The sequence below is a fragment of the Nestor notabilis genome, unplaced genomic scaffold (assembly GCF_000696875.1).
Source record: "Nestor notabilis isolate BGI_N333 unplaced genomic scaffold, ASM69687v1 scaffold16314, whole genome shotgun sequence".
Lineage (NCBI taxonomy): Eukaryota > Metazoa > Chordata > Aves > Psittaciformes > Psittacidae > Nestor > Nestor notabilis.
In genome coordinates this window covers 31,141-50,842 of record NW_009927030.1, presented here as the reverse complement: position 1 = coordinate 50,842, position 19,702 = coordinate 31,141, and the positions used below count along the sequence as shown (strand labels likewise).

Below are 19,702 nucleotides of genomic sequence, written 5' to 3'. Positions count from 1 at the left end.
GGGTGGGGGGCAGATGAAGAAGAGGGAAAGGAGGGCAGAAAGAGAACATGGAAAAGCACAGATTAAGATTACGGGGTAAGAGGAAAGGAAGGAAAAGTGGTAAAGATCAGAATGCGTTTGTAAGACTGGAGTGGGAGTCAAGCTCAGAAGGACTTGGCAAAATTTGGTTTTAGGACATAGAGAATTTTTGAGAATGGAAGGAAGGCTGTTCCCTAATGATTTTCCTTTAGTGACTCACCAATCTATCACCCCTTGCAAAACTGCATAGCAGCCCCTGTAGATAAAGAATTATTTACTTCTCATTCTTGCTGGGCTGCTAGAGGTATGGACAACTCATGGAGTAGCCTATGAGAACAGGACTGCTGATACTACGGAATCAAACAGAAAAGAGATGGGAGCTGGTACCTTCATGGCAGCAATTCATGCTGAAAACATGAACTAGCTCTTCAGGCAGCCTGCCCTGGAAAATGCTTGACAGACCCTATGTGAAAAGAATAGGCTGTGCTTTTAGCTAGTTGTAAATCATCCCAGATAAGTGTTTGTTTTGCCTGTTCCTAAACCCAGTTAGGGCATCATTTTGGTAGTGGAACATGCATTATATACATACCTTTAAAATCCAGAGCTAGAAAACCAGTTTGTGTTCCTGATCTGAGGCAAAAGTAAACCTACTCCAAGTTTAGCAATATGGAAGCTGTACCACAGGATTATATCAGGTTGACTGGGCATGATAGACAAAAATCAAACATCCTGTGTGGAGAATCGGTGAGTTATAGGAAGAACGGAGTAGCAAGGTAAAATTAAATAGATTAGACTGTGGTCAAAGCAAGCCAATGCATGAGACACACAGAAAGCATTAATTGTCCCAAACCAGGACAGGGAATAGTTTTAAATTGTCGAGGTGTGCAGTTTCCTTAGCATTCAGAAATGTCTCACTACCTTTTAAACAAAGTTTATTCCAACAAGTTATTTCTTTGCAAATGCCATTAAACACTTCAAAGCACCATGTGCTGATTTCAGTAGCAATTTAGATTTTTGCAGCAGAGTGTAATGTCTTCTTGTGTGCGATGAGCCTGAACCAATCCTTTATGTTCTTTTTCCTTTGTCTTTATAAATGTGTGTGGGCTGCAGATGGTTCTGTGAAGGAAAAGAGCTCCAGAATTCCCCTGACATTCAGATCCGTTCTGGAAGCGGAGGACTTCATTCACTAATCATAGCAGAAGCCTTTGAAGACGATACTGGACGCTATACTTGCGTGGCTTCAAATTCCATTGGTGCAGATAGTACATCAGCTGAAATATTCATTGAAGGTAAGAGATGACATGATAAGATACTTGATGCACACAGGAAAAGATAACCAAGATGAAGTTTGGTATTGATTCTGCATGTTAAGATTACGTTTGCTTTGGTGATATCTTTATGGTGTTCCTCTGCTTCACTTTAATGCAAAACATTTAGAACACCTCATCATATTAATTCAGGTATTTCAAGGAATGTCCCACAAATCAGTGGGTAGATTGCCATGTATTTAGGGTGAAAGAATGAAAGGCAAAGAATGGAAAAAGACAAAGAAGCAGAGCTTTTGGCATGTGGTTAGCTTTTAAGTAGTACCCTCTGTAAATCAAATAAAGATTTGACTGGTAATACCAATAATGGTTTTCATGATAGCAGTAATCCTTGCCTCAGTTCTGAACTTCCTTCCAGTGCAAATAAATGTGGCTGCCCCAAATGAGTTGTCTTCAGTCATGTGTAAATATATAATTCTTCATATTTGGTACACTGACTCTAGGTCGGGTTAAAAGTTAGTCATACTGGTTTTGTCCAGAATCAACTGCTAGCAATTTTCAAGATATTTCTTCATTTCAAAATTAGTCATAATTCAAATATTATTTTCTCTGCGGAAAGCTAATGACTTACTTAACCATGAGTAAAATTATTACACTATTTTTTTTAGAGGAGGACTGGATTCTAGGCATGATTATATTAATTGAATACTTATTTTTATTTTAGTTCATGCATTTTCAAACATTCTTTTACCAGTTTGTATCTCATAGAAATTAATTTAAATGCATAATTGAAAGCATAAACCAAATTAATGTAACAAATAGCCATAACAAATCTGAATAATACCATACCAAAATGATTTAATAGCTTTTGATTAATAAAGCAATAAGCTTTTCACTATAAATTAGCTAAATTGTGGCAGATGTGCATTTATAAGGTTTCTTTCATTATGCCTTTTCATTATCAGAGCTTTGTCATCCCACACTGGGATATAATAGCAAAGTCCCCAAGACTTTTCTGAATCTTACAGATTCTAGGAAGACTTTTCTTATGGAAGTAAGCATGCTTTCAGAAATGCTCAGGTATAGTACAAATATATAATACTGTGTGAACTTACAGTAACAGAAGCAACACTAAAAAAGAAACAGCTACGTAGAGAGATGCAGTGAATAGAAGGATTCCTTTCTTGAGATCCAGCAAAGTCTTACTATGTGGAAGTGCTGACTTGAAGTTTTACAACATGTAACTTTGAAAGAGAAAACTGTGCAAGTTGTTAGGCTCCTTCCCTATGATCTTTAAGGAAACCAGACTGTTAATAATCTTGGTGACACTGATGTGTCATAATTCTGTGCAGCAGGGCCAGCCACACAAAACCTTTATCCTTTGCTCATGAGGAATACTTTCATGCAGACACACTTTGCTGACTTGACATTGCTTCTCTCTTCTTACTTTTTCTGTGCTATGTGTTGCTTTGATTTTTGCAGTCTGAACTTTGTAAATAAATGGGGTACTTGGGTACTTCAGTCCAAGCTTTGTTTCCTTGGAATCAGTCTGTGCTATACTATTCATATAGATTATGAATTCCTTATGATTTGTATTACAGTACAGCTGTCCATATGTACGCACAAATCCTTTGAGGAATAATGTGTCCTGCATAAATGTTTAGAATAAATGTTGTGTGAAGTACCTGTTCTTTGGAAAAATTAAGATAAGGGGAATAAATGCTTTCATATTTTTTTCTTTAAGTGACTTCAGGGTATTGCCAAACACATACATTATATCAAGCCTTTCCTGGCAAGAAATACCAGTACATAAATATTATGTATAGGTTAATATAAATAGTCTGAACTCTGGAGATCATGGGAAGCAAGTTTAGTCTGAAAATGTCTGAGCAACTGAGTTGCTCTTACTTAAGGTTGAAGATTTGTTATCTGTGTATAAGCCATATATTTGCTTAAGCTTCAAGTTGTAACATTGACATAAATAAAATTATACATTTCCACTAGAGTAGTAGTAGCCAACTTTTTTTTTTGGCCATATTTGCTTCAGGATGAAGGAAGACAGCTAAAATTTTGCCTAGGAAAAAGAGTTGGTTATGATTTCTGTAACTGTCTAAAGTATATAGTTACAATCTTTATCATATAAGAAAAACTGCAGTAGTTTATTATGGAAAATTCTCAGCTCTTAAAGTGAAATGAAAAAGTAGCATGTTTTTTTCATTGGAATTTAAACATTAAATAAATCAGTAAATTAATATGAGATTACTGAAAATACTTTCTTTTCCAGGTGCCAGTTCCACTGATTCAGAAAGTGAAAGTTTAATCTTCAAATCAAAATCTGGAGCTATGCCACAGTAAGTGTGCAAAGTAGAATCAATGCTGTGCTAACGTTCTTGATAAGGGGCACTGGAAATTCTGTGGTAGTTTTAGATCTAAATAAGCATCTGGGGTATATTTGTGTATGGCATGCCTTTTCCCCTTCTCTCGTGTGATATAAATGTATAGTAGTATAACTGTAGATTGTATTACTGTGCTTGTTCTGTCAGAGAAGTCTGGTAGCACCCTGACAACTCTTTTGCTGATATCAACTTTTCATATTCATAAGTAAGCTAACCAAGTCTTCATTTGTAATCACCCAGCCCTGTGCCTCTAAAACATCCATGCAGAGGCCTACAATTAAAGAAGCAAAATACATTTTAGTTTCTATCTTAAGTCAGTACTTCTTATTATATGTGAAAGTGTAGATTAGCCAAAGATTGTGTTCTCAAGCTTCCTCCAGTGTTGATCTTTTCAGCTGATAATGATATATTTAAAGATGTAGAAAATACGGGGTAGCTTACAAGTTACAAACTATCATATTCTGATTTCAGATCTTATAAAGTGCTTACTGTTTTCCTTTTTTCAGGGCCCAAAAGAAAACCACTTCTGTTTCCTTGACAATAGGATCTTCTGCACCAAAGTCTGGAGTCACCACAGCTGTAATTCAACCTATCTCTGTGCCCAGTCAACAGGTATTTTTAGACATCAATTTTTAAATTAGTGAAAGTATTTTAAATTTTATTTCAACATTTGTAAGTCCTGAAAAACCGTCATTTTGAGGAATTATATTATTGAACTACAAACTTACGTTACTATATTACGAATGCTGATTTTAATTAAGTATATATCCAGTAAATGTGGAGTAAAAATATATATATGGATTCTTACACAGTGTGTATTAACACAGCATGTGAGAAGCTAATGGTGATGAAAATTACAGAGTATATCACTTAATAGTGACTTACTCCAAATCCAAAAGAATGTAATACAAATGAATGCCTACAGTATGTTTTAGCAAATGTTTTAGATTTTGTTCTTAAATAAAATACTGCTGTCATTTCTCTGGGCCTTTTAGAGAAAATTAGATTTTAATATCTAGATGTTAAATGTAGAAAATCAATGTTCATTAATGTATACTGTTTTAATGTCACTGTGGATGACTTAGAGTTTGCATATAAATCAAAATGCAAATGAAATAAAAATCTCTGTTAGACTGTACAGGGTAAATTCTTTTCCCTTCCTTTGGCTAAACTTGATAAGCTTTTAGGTACCTGGAGTTTTTTATTACTACAGCAGCCAAGGGATGTAATAACAGGAGAAGCAAAAAGGCTTCATTGCAGAGGACTTACTTGAATGATGTTACCAGGAGTCAAACTCTCAAAATACTTCAAGGCAAAGACAGTTGGATGCAAAATTCTCATGGGAAGTATAGAAGCCTTTAAAGCTTGTATTTTGATTTCAGAAATAAAACAGATGTGAAATAGTGATGTCACTCAACAACTAGAATGAGAACACCATAAGAAGACTGTACGATTGAGCGTTTGCATTGTTGCATAGATACATGCAGGCCATATTATTGAAACCAATATTCTTTCAATTTTACAGCATTGTTGCATTGCTTTGCAGGTTCAAAGCCCTACTTCATGCCTGCACCGTCTGGATGGACCCAAGCCTATCTATTCTGCACCCATTTTTACAAAGGTATGTTTTATCCATAATGATTTTTATATCATACCCCTATACTCCAGTAGGAAATCTCTAAAATACAATCTTAATTAAAAATATTATTTTCACTGTGCCCCAAACATCATTTGCATAGCAGTAACTATTTTTTAATCACCACTTTTTGAAGTCAAAATGAAGCAGAGAAGGTATTTCTGCTTATTACTTCAGAAAAATAGTTGACGAAAAGCTAATACAGAATAGCAAGTAGTTTTTCCTAGATGGAAGAGTAAGCCTTGTTCTCCACAACTGCCTAGCTTGGCTCCATCATAAACCCTTTCTCATGTCAAAAATCAGAAAGGTCTGATTCTATCTCTCATAATTCTGCACTGATTCTGCAGGTGTCACAGAAGAATGAATAGTGGAGGTGCAAGGGACTAGAGAATGTGGTTACTGCAAGATAGGGTGGAAGGTAATTTCCTAGAAAGAGTGGAAGTAGGAAAAATCCAGCCCTCATTCAGTAACTACCAAAGCAATCAAAACTCTACTGTTCCTTCCCATCTCTTGTCCCTGAAATCCAGTATTAACTGGCTTAAACCAGTTGGGACCTTCCAAACCAAAACTTTAATTACACAAGAAGTGAACCAGGTATGAAGAAGAAAAATATACTTACTCCAGCTTTCTGATGTAAATTTCTTCCTATGCAAACTTCAGGGAACAATCCAAAGATTTTTAGATCTCCATGGAACAAAATTCTTATGTATTCAATTAACTACAGATCTGTGTATAGTAAGTAGGGATAACTCTGTGCTTAGACCTAGATTTAAATGCTTGGCTGCATCGAAGCCTAAAACATTATTAATAACTTTGAAAGGGGAGGAGACAGCCAGTACAATAAAAAAGTCTTTGATTTATAATCTTCAGATAGTTACAAAGGCAAAAATAGTGGTTGTCTACTGTCAATTCTGTTACTTAAAATAGTGTTTCTGTTCTCTCATTGTAGTTCTCCATAAAAGATTAGACTCTTCCTGAAATTTTTCAGATATAAGAATTTATTACAGCCATAATACTGTCTCAGAAGCCATCCATATCCTAATAGCATGTGTGTCATCTAATTTTGCTTGGTTGGTTATAAATTGCTCACAGGAAATGCAATTCCATATCCTACAGGTTGACCTGAAAGCAGCACAGCTACTTTCTCAGAACCAAGTCAATCAATGTGTAGGTTAGTTGCAGAGTTTTAATTTCACCTTGTGGAAGAAGGATGAAAAACGAAAGTTCAGACTGCAATTATCTGCTTATTATGATCTGAGGCATTAAACAGTCCTACAGCTTTTCCATTTTTGGTCATATTAAGAATGTATTTGAAAATAATCTATTCAGTCATTTTAAACTATATATATGATATATAAAATTTAATCGGAATGAAATACAGCTCACAGAAAATGCCTATTGCAAAAATGTAATGACACAATAAAATAAAGTTGAAATATTACAAAGGGAAGAAAAGACAATTTTTAAGACTATAAAGTGCTCCTGGTTCATTTGAATTGCGATTGTTATATTTCAGGAGCTACAAAACTCTACAGCATCTGAAGGACAAGTCGTGGTATTGGAATGCAGGGTCAGAGGACTCCCTCCCATTCATGTTAAGTGGTTTCGACAAGGCATTGAAATTCAAGATTCTCCAGACTTCAGAATTCTCCAAAAAAGTAAGTCAGTGTCATGGTTTAATCCCAGCTGACAACTAAGCCCCATGCAGCCACTTGCTCACTCACCCCAAGTGGGATGGGGGAGAGAATCAGAAGAGTAAAAATGAGAAAACTTGTGGGTTGAGATAAAGACAGTTTAATAGGTAAAGAAAAAGCCACACACATAAGCAAAGCAAAGAATTAATTCTCCACTTCCTATGGTCAGGCAGGTGTTCAGCCACCTCTAGGAAAGCAGGGCTCCATCACACATAATGGTTACTGGGGGAGACAAACACCATCACTCCAAACATCCCCCTTTCCTTCTTCTTCCCCCAGTTTTATATGCTGAGCATGATGCCATATGGTATGGAATATCCCTTTGTTCAGTTGGTGTCAGCTGTCCCTGCTGTGTCCCCTCCCAGCTTCTTGTGCATCCCCAGCCTCCTCTCTGGTGGGGTGGTATAAGAAGCAGAGAAGGCTTACTCTGTGTAAGCACTGCTCAGCAACAACTTAAACATTCCTGAATAATCAACACTGTTCCCAGCATAAATCCAAAACATATCCCATACAGCTACTATGAAGAAAAATAACTGTTCCAGCCAAACCCAGCATATTCTACATCCCTTATTCCATAGCATTTACACCATGATCAGGTCTTTGCTATTCAATAAATCCTCAGTAACCACTACCGCCCTTCCCATCCTTTGATATAATACACAGATATCATTCCCCCTAATCTATGGACCACCCATGTGAAATGTCCGTAAAACATCCACAAATTCCCACAAAATGTCTGTTGACTTCATTTGGTCCATGATTTTTGAGACCCATATGTTATGGTGGTCACTCAGGACAGGAGAGGTGGTGTGTTGCATGGAGTTATTTGGCACTTAAACAAGCTCAGGTTGGGTCACTGCTGTACATGGACTGTTTCTTGGAAGGCTTGTCCTCCACTGGTTTAGGTGGTTCCTGCTATAGTAATTGCTATAGCATGCAACTCAAATCATGGGTTACAACATTTTAAAGGTATATCCATTACAGTCTCCACCCCTGGTCCTTTTGGACTGAACCATCAGCTTTATCATTGCAATGAACTCATTCTTTTCCTCCTAGCCTGGTGTGCTCGTTTTGGCTGGTTCTGGCTATGTTTCCACCCCTGGGGCAGTTGATTCCAGGTGTACTGGATGCCCCTCCAAGTGAAAGCAAACTGTGGCCTATGCTCTGCTGCCAAAAGGATTGAGTAAAACACATTAGCAGTATCAGTTGTGGCATACCACTTGGCTGCCTTTGACTCCAGTTTTTACTTAAGTTCTAGCGCACCCAGCATGGCCACACTCGGCCAAAACCAGCACAGGCAATAATCTGAAGAGGCTATTTTTCATAGAGAGTGGGGAAAGATCGTGATATAGTCTGTCAGGATTGAGTTTTGGATCGAGTCCTCTCTCACATTTCAGTGATTGTAATGGCTAGAAGTAATAATTGAACTACTGCTGCCAACAAACAATTTAGCTCTTACTTATTTTGTAATATGTCTGCGCAGATTCTGTACTTGTCTATGGTTTTTCGTATAATACGTTCATTCAGTATACTGTTGTTCATTGATGGAATCTCTAATACTATTTTTCTTGTTTGTTTCCCCTCCTTGCGATGTGATCCGCAGAGCCACGATCTGCAACTGAACCTGGTAAGAATCACATGAAAAAATAATCTCTTGATTCACTGGCTCTTTGAGTTTGTACTGGAGCCCTAAATAGAAAAGTGTTTCTGCTGAGCATTGGTAATATGAAACTCCCATAAAGACAGTGTTTCTTTATCACACCTTCCATACTCTACACTGTCCTTTACATCAATTCCTTTATTAGTTAAACAGTAAATTCCATTTGGACCTGCGAGGAGAGCCTCACAGCTTAAACTTTGAAGTAAACTTTGTTCTCAGAAAATGAGCAATTTGCATACTATTGAGGAAAAAGAACAAATCCCACAAAATTCCATTACCCAAATTGTACTTGCAAGAGTTTCATAACACCCAACCACTAAATGCTAGTTTGGCCAGTCTAGCTTGGCAGATGTGAACTGTCTTAAATGCAAGTAAAAGCTAGACCTCAAAAACAAGGGCACATTGAATTTTTCGAGCCTATTCTCAAGATAAAAGTCCTAGATTTCAGAAAGCAAAAAGTGTCCTTCCAATGAAAGGGTTTCTCTGGCTGCTTCATTTTCCTATTATACATCATTATACGCTGTGGTGGTTTCTTGAATAGAAGCAGAAGCTGAAAGACTGAAAATGTTTGTTCTTTTCTTTCATTTTTCCGAGTCAAACAACAAGTAGAAGAGAAGACAGTGATATGGTGTGAGCCTTGCTTTGAGAGGGTGGCTGGTTTTGCTTAAATATGCTTGGATTTGGAGAGTTTTAATTATGCAGTAGAAAAATAAAACTGAAAAGTTTTCTAAGACCTGGTGTCTTTCTAAGAGTGTCTCTGAACTGAAGGACCTTAGCAATGGGAGATGTTCTGAACTTTGGGGGGTCACATTGGCAGTCTTTGACTGTAGGGGGTACAGACTTAGCAGCTAAGTGATGTTTGTCAAAAAGCAGTTGTGGCTATGAAGATATGGACTAGAAAAGAGTAGTGAAAGGTTAATTCTAGGATAAATTCAGCTTTCTCATAGCTTTTGTGGAAAGAAGAGGAGGTGAAGAGGGAAAAAGCTTCTGGTTTCTTCATCAGTTACTCAATTTTCTTACTGCTTCACAGAATTGTTGTATACCTATTTTACTTCACGAACATCATACATATATGCATATACACACACACGTGTGTGCACACGCGCACACACACATACATGCTGTATCCTGACACTTAATAATATTTGATTGTGGTGTGTAGCATCATCGCCTCTAGTAACAGCTGATGCCCAGTGTACATGTAACTAAATGATATGATTAATGGAGGCTTGAAATGTGAGCTGTGTGAAGGACTGAAGAGTGCTGGAAAATCAAATTAACCTGTAATGTGCTAACTTGGTGGTTTGTAGGCTATTGGTAGTTTGTAATCATAACCCAAACTGTAAAGTTTAAAAATTGTATGTTACAGTCAGAACAGTTCAAGGAGAGTTTCAATATCATATCAATCCTTTCAATGTGAAAAGAAATAAAGGAGAATAGATTTGTGTTGAAATATGTTAAATTCTGTATCTTTCTTGGAACAGTCTCCTCTAATATATATTACAAAGTAAGTATCTCATCTGATTTCTTGATATCTAAAAAAAATAAAAATTGGATCAATGGGTTGACTTTTTTCCCCTTCCCAGAGAAACTTATTTCCTGATCAAGTAGTATCATCTTTTCTAGATTTAATCTACCAGTGCTATGAGAATAGTACCTATTATATCTGGGTCACTATTATCATGAGCTTCTTTTCTACAAAATCACTTGAACTGCATTCACTGTCTCCTTTAACATGATAGAAAGGATCTGAAAGGACTGAAACTACACAAAGTTTCTACAGAGTCCAAATTTACTAGCATATCTTAGGGTTTTGTTTTTAATAGCTGATGTAAAACTGTTCTGCCAAAGCTCACAATCATGAATAATGTTTTCTTGTGTTTGATAATCTTTTTTTACTCCTTCACCCTCTTTAAGCAACATAATGTGTATAATGCTGATCAACAAAATATTTCAGACCAGGAACACACTGTTACATAGTCGAACGAAGTGCTTGCTTGTTTGAAACCAAAGGTTCAAATTCCATTCTGTGAATAGTTGAGTACAAAGGAAATCATATATTATGCCTCTTGCTAGAAGATTTTTTCATGGGCAACTAAGTAATTTTCAGAACTGCTAGTCACAAGGTTCGTATGGGCTGACAGATAGGTATTACTGTGGAATAAGTAAGAATATTTATCATAGTCCACAAACCTAGCAATTTCCTTTCAGAACTACTACACGAAAGAGGAAATAGAAGGTGAGATTCTGAGTTCAAAAAGATCATCTCCTTACAAGCCTTCTAACATACCTGTACCATCATGTTGATGGTACTGAGTGCTCTTCTTCCCATGTCTGGTTAGCTTGCAGACCCTGGGAGAGGATACTGGAGGCCTTATAAAGAATGCTAGGGAATGGATCCTTTCATGAAAGGTGCATTTCTTGAGTTTTCCTAGGTACATAAAAGTTACTTAATATCAAGGTATCTCGTACCACTCTCAAGATAGGTGGCAAGGCAAGAGTACAAAGGCATCTCAAAATACTATTTTGATATCTGTATCGCTGCAGTTTAATAGACATAACAGTGGAGAATGCCTGACAGCAGCCTGTTGGGGTTTTTTTTCATGCTTGTAATTCCATTGTAATATATATTTGTAAGAACCTTCCTGCTACCCAAAACCTATGAAAGTATTTCTGTGTGGTATTTTGTTCTCCCTGCATTCATTGAGCCAAGTAGTATCCCTGTAAGATTTGTGCATGTATCAGTTCCTACTAAACCCTATTAAATAACGTGCAGTGTCTTACTCTCCACTAAAATTAACGACAGTACGCTTACTGGTTTATTTGTGTAGGAATTGACTCCATGCTTGCAAAGGTAATGTAAATAAAGTTTGGGCAAAATGTACATATTTCCTTTTGGCATAAATGATGAGCACTCTTTTGTGTATTAGTAGTAATACTGGGTTTTAGAATGTCATGAAGGCTCTTAATTCTTCTACAACAGGAAGCTGGAAGGGTACTAGAAATGCAGTAGGTACAACACTGGTTTGTGGTGCAGTTCAGACTCTAAGAAGCCAGACAAAACAATACCTGCAGAGGAAATTGTCCATAAGCAAACATACAGCTGGTATTCAGTGCAGATGGTGAATACGTGTGCGAGACTGATAGGGAAACCAACATGACTGTGCTAGATAAGTGTTTAGAATTTTGAAAAATGGACATGATTTCTAAAGATTTTTCTAAGTGTACATCTTCCGTGGAATTCTACATGAATTGTAATGAGTTGTGTTGACTTTAATTGCTGGTTGTTGACCAAAGCCCAACCATCAATAAACACTTTCTAGTGCTCAAAACCATCAGTTGTTCTTTGCTAGGTCAATATTAATTTTTTAAAAGAAAAATGTTCCATGAACTCATGTAAGTAAGAAATTAAGAAGCAAAGAGATGGTTTTTGATACTTTTTTTGTGTACATTCTATCTATCCTAATGTGTTTTGCACTCCTTTTTCTGTCTAGACAGAAATCAGTTTGCATCACAAATCTCTCCAGACTGCTTTGTGAATTAATAGCTAGTCAGATTACATAAAGCCAACATCACAGTTTGTCAAATTACCTGCTCTGTACTTCTTTTTGATTTTATACTGACTGAATCCTTCAAAGAACAGGCTGCCTGAGAATGAAAAATCCCATTGAGTCATTTGCCAGCTGTTGATATTTTGACCATTACTCAGCTGTCTGGAGGCAGCCACAAACTGGATTGAATTACATTAAAACAATTGTCTAATGTAAGAAGAAATGTCTAATGTAAGAAGAAAATTATATGAAGTAATTTTTCTTAAATTGCCAGGGAATTGCCACATATATATGCTTTATTTTCCTAAGCACAATACTATGTATGCTCACCAAAAACATCTCAAAAGATAGCCACCACTTCTCTTGGATTGTGCTTTCTTGTTCCCTGTTTGGCTGCTGTGTTCCAGTAAGTGTAAGGAAGTGCTGTGTAAGTCCGTTAGAAATTCCCCCGTATTTCTGCATATTGGAAACAAAAGATACATGGCAAATGTTACAGAAATCCTTACTGCCCCCTCACACCAAGAAAGTCAGCTTTTTGATAGATGATGAGATTCAAAACACAGAAACTTCAGTATGTCAGCGTGCATGTTGGATCATTGCATTTTCTAGTGAAAACAAAAGAATTATGACTAAGAATCTATCTCTTTCTTTCATTACTGGGCAGCAAAGAAGGGCTTGACGATAGCGATCTCCAATGAGCTATAGTTCAAGATGCCAAATGGAGAGAAAAACTGAAAATAAACTAGTATTATCTTTCATTAAAGGTGGTCTGATCAACCTATGTGCTATTGCTTCTCATTCTCAGTTGTACTCTGCACTTCTGAGCTACAGAATTCTTATCCTCTCAGGGACCCCTTTTAAGTCTGACTACAACAACTTTCCTTGCTTGTTGATGCTTCCAAATTCAAAGCAAATCTCTGATTTTGCACTGTTTGATTTTTAAAAAATGCTGCTTTTCATCTTCAGTTGTAAATATTCAAAGCTTAGGGGAGTACATTAATCATCACAGTCACACTGCTGAATATGTTGATTTCAGCTTCAATTCATACACCTGACTTCAGACTAGCTGGCTTAGGCATCTACATCATCATAACTGCGTTACCATAAGCTCTTCCTGCACCCTGATAAATAGCTTAATTTCTCCTCAAACATGAACACTGCTTCAGGTACTGAAGTCCATGCTGTCATTATTGTATCATATTGTACCATCATGTATTCCCATTCACTGTACCTGAACTGGCTAGTTAGCAGCCTTCTTGGGTGTTCATTACATTTGCTGTAACCTGAGTTCCGTACCCTGAAACTGCATTGTATTGCCCAGAACCAAATTTGCTGTTGTTCAGTTTTGTTCTAAGAAGTGTTTTACAAGTGCTGTTTGAGGTATCTTCAAGCATAGGAGGTTCTGTATACTTTTTTAAAATTTGTCTCTTCATTTCTTGAGTGGCATGAAGCCTATTAAATAAGCCAGAACTGCTGCCTGACTGGGTAAAGTTGTATACAGTAATGATCATCAGGAACAGGTAAATTAAATACTTTTTTCATTGTGTTATTGCAAGTTAAGGTATCTACAGGTCTGCAATGCCATCTATTATGCTACTCTGCATATTCAATTCTACTCTATTTTCACACTTCCTCATTCTTATGTATATAAAAGATGCACAGATACCTAAATGGGAAGTTACCTGATGGTAACTTGCTTTGCTGTTAAGCTGTAGTTAAACATCTGATGACTAGGGGAACAAGAGGGAGAACAAGAGACAAGTTGTCTACAAGATGGCAGGGTTGTGTTTGGTTGGATTTTTACCAGGAAGCCACCACTCTGACTAACACGTGTCTTGGTGTAGCAGAAAACTTACAGCTTTGAACCTGCAGCTATAGAAATAGCTCTGGTCCTTGAATCCTAATGAACAACTATTAATTAAAGACCATACTTACTTCCCAGGGCTGTATGTGCATTACAGTGGAGGAAGCTAATGATCACATTTGGAGATGCAGGTGCAAATATAACAACTACTCAACAACTTTCAATTTAGTACATAGAAACATTCTGAAGTAAACACATCACCAGAGATGAAATTTGTTAAAATGCAAAGGTTTTCTGTCTTACCAAAGATAATTCTTCTTAATGGACTCATGAACCATAAAGGGAGAGGATTACTGCATAAAATGTAATCTTTCTTTCTAGATAACTGACAAAATAGTCAAGTAATTGCATGCCTAAGCATTTTACATGTTTCAGTGAACAGAGTGCTTTTGTATTCATTTAGTCAAGTGTTAAATATGTTTTAAGGCCCTGAGAACAGGATTGCAGAGCTGCTTTCTGGAACACATTTTTGTGATGAAATTATTTGTCAGCTGGTGATTGCCAGGAAGTAGAACAGACGTTATTTACTTCACATCATCAGATTCTACTTCACAGGAACAGAAAGAAAAATAATTACAAAAGTCAGGACGTAAAGCTAGAAAAATACTCAGAGCACTGTGTATCCAGAATGTATTATGGAAATCTTTAAAGAATGTTTCTTTTGTCAAATTACTGCTTTATTTCCATGCTTTTCATTGTAGTTAGCCTTTTGTCAAGCACCTGGAGGTTCGTGATTCTTGGTTTGGGGGAAGAAAAATGAATAAAGACAATGGCAATGTGTTGTTTGCACATGCTTTTTGCCCAAGCCGCCTCTTGATTAGTTCTTAGGGGTTTTTTTTCCTATTTTCAGTTTAGCCAGTTTTCTCGTGATTAATCACAAATGTGTAGTAGTTTGCTCATCTGGCTGAGAAGACTGAGTTTTAAACTCTGATTAGTCTCATCACTAATTTACTTTCAATTTTTGTTACAAGGATTACTGCAATTTACCATGTATAATTTACAAATATGCTGCTTCCATAAACAAACCGCATCAGGGCAGAGTCCATTAGAATTCTTGTATCACTGAAGAGTGAAGATCAGCTTTTCTCATGTGATTTTTTTTTACATACTTAAAGAAATGGAAGAACATTATGCATTAATGAGCTCAGCTGCTTGGAAAACAGGACTTCTGCTGGTATTTTGTATTCTGCTGGTATATTTCATAGTATCTTTGCCCTCATTCAAACAGCAGATCTCAGCATGGTGGGAGTGATTTTCCTTTGCAAACCTGAAACAGCCAGCTTTTAGAATTCTGCTGTTAAATGAACAGGAAACTAGTATGCTGCATGTATCAGATTGCATCCCCAGAGTCAGTTCAATCCAGGAGTAGGCACGTGTGGTTAACAATAGAGCTTCAACTGCTTATGACACACCAAGACTCTAAAAAAAGCTGATCTCAGTAGTTCAAAAACTAGCTTGTGTTACCCATTACTTTCCTGATAAGACCTTTCATGAGTCATTAATCTTCATCTGGGTCAGATAACGTGCTACAGTGTTACCATACATGCCTCCTGCAGTTACACAGAGTGACTGGTTTGTGTTGCCAAAAAAACCCCCCGTGTTCTGCTGTCTGAAAAACAGCTCTGTGCCAAATATTAGTCATTCATTTTTAGCCCATTTCCAGTACTGGGAGTTTTTGGATACATTGTCATTTCTAATTGGAAAAATTCCTTAACTTTTTTTTAACTGTGTAAAGGAGAGAGCGGTCTGCTATTCCACAGTGGAAATTAGGGAAGAGAAAAGAATTAAACAAAAAACCAAAACAACAAAACAAAACCCCCAAAACTATTAGAGAATGTTTTCCTTCTTTGAACTAGAAGACTTGAAGCTTACTTTACTGAACCTCTACTACAGAATAATTTTCATGCAAGATGTATTGGAGACTGAAGTATTTTTCCTCACTTCTCAGTTTGTTTTATCAGCTATATTCCACTGATTTTGTGATATGCAGGATTCCATGTAAATATCCATTTTTTTAATGAAACTGAATTCTGTAAAACTTCTCTGCATTGGTTTTGAGATTAGAAAATGAGCATAAGCGAAAGAATCTCCTAATTAATTAAGGAAACCCACGATGCAGCATAGTCCAGGTCTAAAAATATCTAGGTGTGTTGTGTGAATGTTAGGATTATTTAGATAGGCTATACTGTGATTTTATTTTTTTATATATATATTAAATACTATTACAAGTAGAGATAAAATGAAGTGACTCCTTAGAAGAATCTGAAAAAGAAATGCCTGGATAATTAAATATGTGCATTATGGATGGATGGGATTCATTTAGAAAACATTACTGAGAGACCCAACCTGAAATATGAACAGTCCAGCCTTCATGTAAGCTTTCTGACTGAGGCCCTGGTATAATCAAAGCACATACTGTGACATACCAAAGTAGAATGAAGATATTTCAAACAGCCACAGAATACATCTATGTCACAACATTCTGAACAGTGTCTGGGGATGCTGGTTTGTCCTATATTTTCAATTTATCTATTCTCACTGCTGTGCAGAGATGGAAATTCTCTTACCAAATTAGGGGAATATTTATGCATCCATAGTTTGTAATTCTGGGAAGTTTACACAGGAAAGCTAACTGGAAGTGATAACAAAGTGCTTTCTGGTTTTATTGCGAATGGGATTTGATCTGAAATGTTGCATTAAATACAGAAAACTTCCAGGAAAGAACGAATAACATGACATTCTTTTTGATGGTTTTAGAGGGCCAAAAAGAGCTTGCAAGTATTGTGTATGAAAACCAATACATTGATGCTTATGAATTAGTTCTATCCTGCATAAAAATGAAGACGCTGAGTGTGTAAAATGACTGCACAGACTTGTGACTGCAGAATCACTGTTCAAGAGCGGCCACTTTGAAAACAGCTTGTGGAAATCACTTACTTTTTTTTTTTATATAAAAGGATTTTCATTAACGCCATTTATGCTGGAAGCTCTTCTGCAGTCCTCCCAGCATTTCTTTGTATAAGGAGCATTTTCTGGTGTCCTCTAACATAAATGCAAAAACATTACATTGTGCTTTAAATAGTTTATGATGAAGTTTATTTTTCTGTTTATTTCCAGAAGAGATATGTACCCTTGTAATTGCAGAAACTTTTCCTGAAGATTCAGGACTTTTCACATGCACAGCAACAAACGAACATGGTTCAGTAACAAGCAGTGCACAACTAACTGTCTGCTCAGGTACGTGACAAAGGGAAAGAAGCATTTATAATCATAGATCTTAGGTAATTAATTTACCTGTGAAGTTATCAGTCTGCTTCCCTCGTAGGAAAGGGCTGCTGTAAGACAGGGGTTTTTATTGGCCCATTTCCTAGTTTAATATCTTTATTCATGTAAAAAAAATTTTGAAGTGCCTGCCACAAGCCCGATGTTTTTAAGCAGTAAGGTTCTGAGACTAGATGGTAGCAGAGGCAGAATGAAGGCAGATGAAATTATGCTACCAAAGGCGGAATACGCCTTTTGTAAAATAGAAAACTGTGAGATGATATGTTTAGTTTTGTAACATGTTTACATACATATTGCGGTGGAATGCACTCACCCGGCTGCCATTGCAAACATGCCATGTATACATACATCCTTCAGTATTTTTAGATTATTTGTTCTTAAATGATGCTGAGACTCCAGGAAGAGGAAATGCTGTTTCAGCTGCTGTTGTCAGTACTTGCCAATCTCACTTAGTGGCTGGATTCCAGAAATAGATTTGGAGGGATCCATAAGGTCCCTTATTGTGTATGTATTGTCCCTTTGCATGGGGCAAAGTCAGAAAATGAATAGCCAGTTGTGTCTAATTCAGCATAAATTAGCAATGGGAGATCTAGAAAAATGTTCACACAGAGCCAAAGAGATCTCACCTTTAACAAGCTGAAAATGCAGCTTGTGCCATGTACCGTGTACATTGTCTATGACTTGTCAGAGACACATTGTTTCTGATTCCTTTTAGCCAACTCAGAAAACTCTACTCATGAATCACTGGCAAGAGAATCCAACAGTGATAATTTCCATCATTTCCCACCACTTCCTCCAGTTGAAATTAGCTCTATTGAGCTTCCTCCTAAGAAACATACAGAGACTCATCAAGCAAACAACACCGAGTTGAGATCTGGTGGGACAGCCCATCAACTGCAGCTGAATTCGTCTGAGGAAAAAACAAATGGTGTCCATCCCATTCATGGAGTAAATGGAATGATTAACAGCAAGCCAAATGGTGATAAATCCATCCCACCTCCAGCTGTCTTGCTTTCACCCACAAAGGAGCCACCACCTGTGCTTGCCAAACCAAAGCTGTGAGTATTTTTTTATTGTTTTCTTGTTGGGTTTTTTGTTTCCTATAAACTTCCTATTTGTCGAAAGCAGATTTTTCCGTGGAGCCAATTCAGTGTTAGATGATGGGCAATGACATGTCTGTCCCTTAGACAATCTTCTTACTTCTGTGATTTGTGTCCCAAAGAGCTGAATGCATGAAAGAACTGTATTCTTTCTCATACTGCTATGTCAAAGGGAAGTACATTATATATAACACATTCTGTAGAAAGATTTAAGATAAAGTCATCAAAAAGAAGTGGTAAGGCTGTTGCTCTGCACTTGTTATTGTTAGTCACTGTATCTGACTGTCATGGCCTGAGATTCTTGCACGATATTCCCGTTTCAACACTAGTTAGCAGTCTTTATTCTGAATGTTCTTGGGTTTGTATAGTCAGTGGATATGCAGGTGTGCAATGTTTGTATTATTTCTTACATTATGTTTTTATATAATGTGTAACTGATTCTGCTGTCAGCCAGATTACAATGGCTCTTTTATAACTATAATCTGAAAATGAAAAGCTCAAGGATAGGAGAGAAGTAAGTGGAAAAAACAGTAATATTTTTACTTTATATTAGTGATAATACCTTACTTATGCAAGAGCGATCTTGTGCTGACTGTTAACTTAAAGCTTGATTTTAGCATTACACAGACTTCTCTTTTCTGTCTCCCTCAAGAATTTTTGGATTGTGACAAAGGAACAAAATGGCTATTTTCTTTTGTTTGCACCAATAATTAGAAGGGCTTATTAATCGTAAAAATGTGTTTAAAAAGAAGCAGGAAATATGGTCTTCAAGCTTAGCAAGGTCATTTGCTTAATCACATGTTTTCACAGAATAACTTGCAAAATACAGGAATACTGTTCTTGTACCAATTGTGTTGATTTTAAATGCACAAAAACACGTGCTTGTGGCAGCAAGTCAACAGGGTTCCCTTTCTACACTCACCACTTTTTTCCTCCTGTTGCTCTTTGTCATTCTAAGCAGTCTCTGACAACTGTAGAAGAGAAGGAGGAGTGGGAGAAGTAGAAAGACTGAGTGGTGGAATTACAATATATACAGTGGTGACTGCATGTATGGGAGGGAGGATGCTGAGGATGAGCAAGGTGGTCCTGTACCCAGCATGTCTGCTGCTAGACTCATTTGTGAAGAAAGGGGATAGCATCTCCAGCAAAGCAGCAAAAAACAAATTTCACCCCAGAGCTTGCTTTTCCAGAACCGAAGTTGCCCTAGATAAAGGAAAGAAGGCTAATAAACTTCTC

At 36.9% G+C, this 19,702-nt stretch overlaps 1 protein-coding gene across 1 annotated transcript; it reads left to right on the top strand.

Moving 5' to 3' along the window:
- Positions 1–684: 684 nt before the first annotated feature.
- On the top strand, positions 685–18,424 carry LOC104405226 (palladin-like; the record flags this gene model as incomplete). The annotated part of the gene is made up of 8 exons (XM_010013872.1): positions 685–791; positions 1,129–1,307; positions 3,568–3,634; positions 4,186–4,291; positions 5,226–5,300; positions 6,832–6,973; positions 17,202–17,321; positions 18,082–18,424. Coding segments are annotated over exons 1-8 (1,139 nt in total), but the record flags the coding sequence as incomplete, so codon positions are not given.
- Between the last annotated feature and the right edge of the window lie 1,278 nt (positions 18,425–19,702).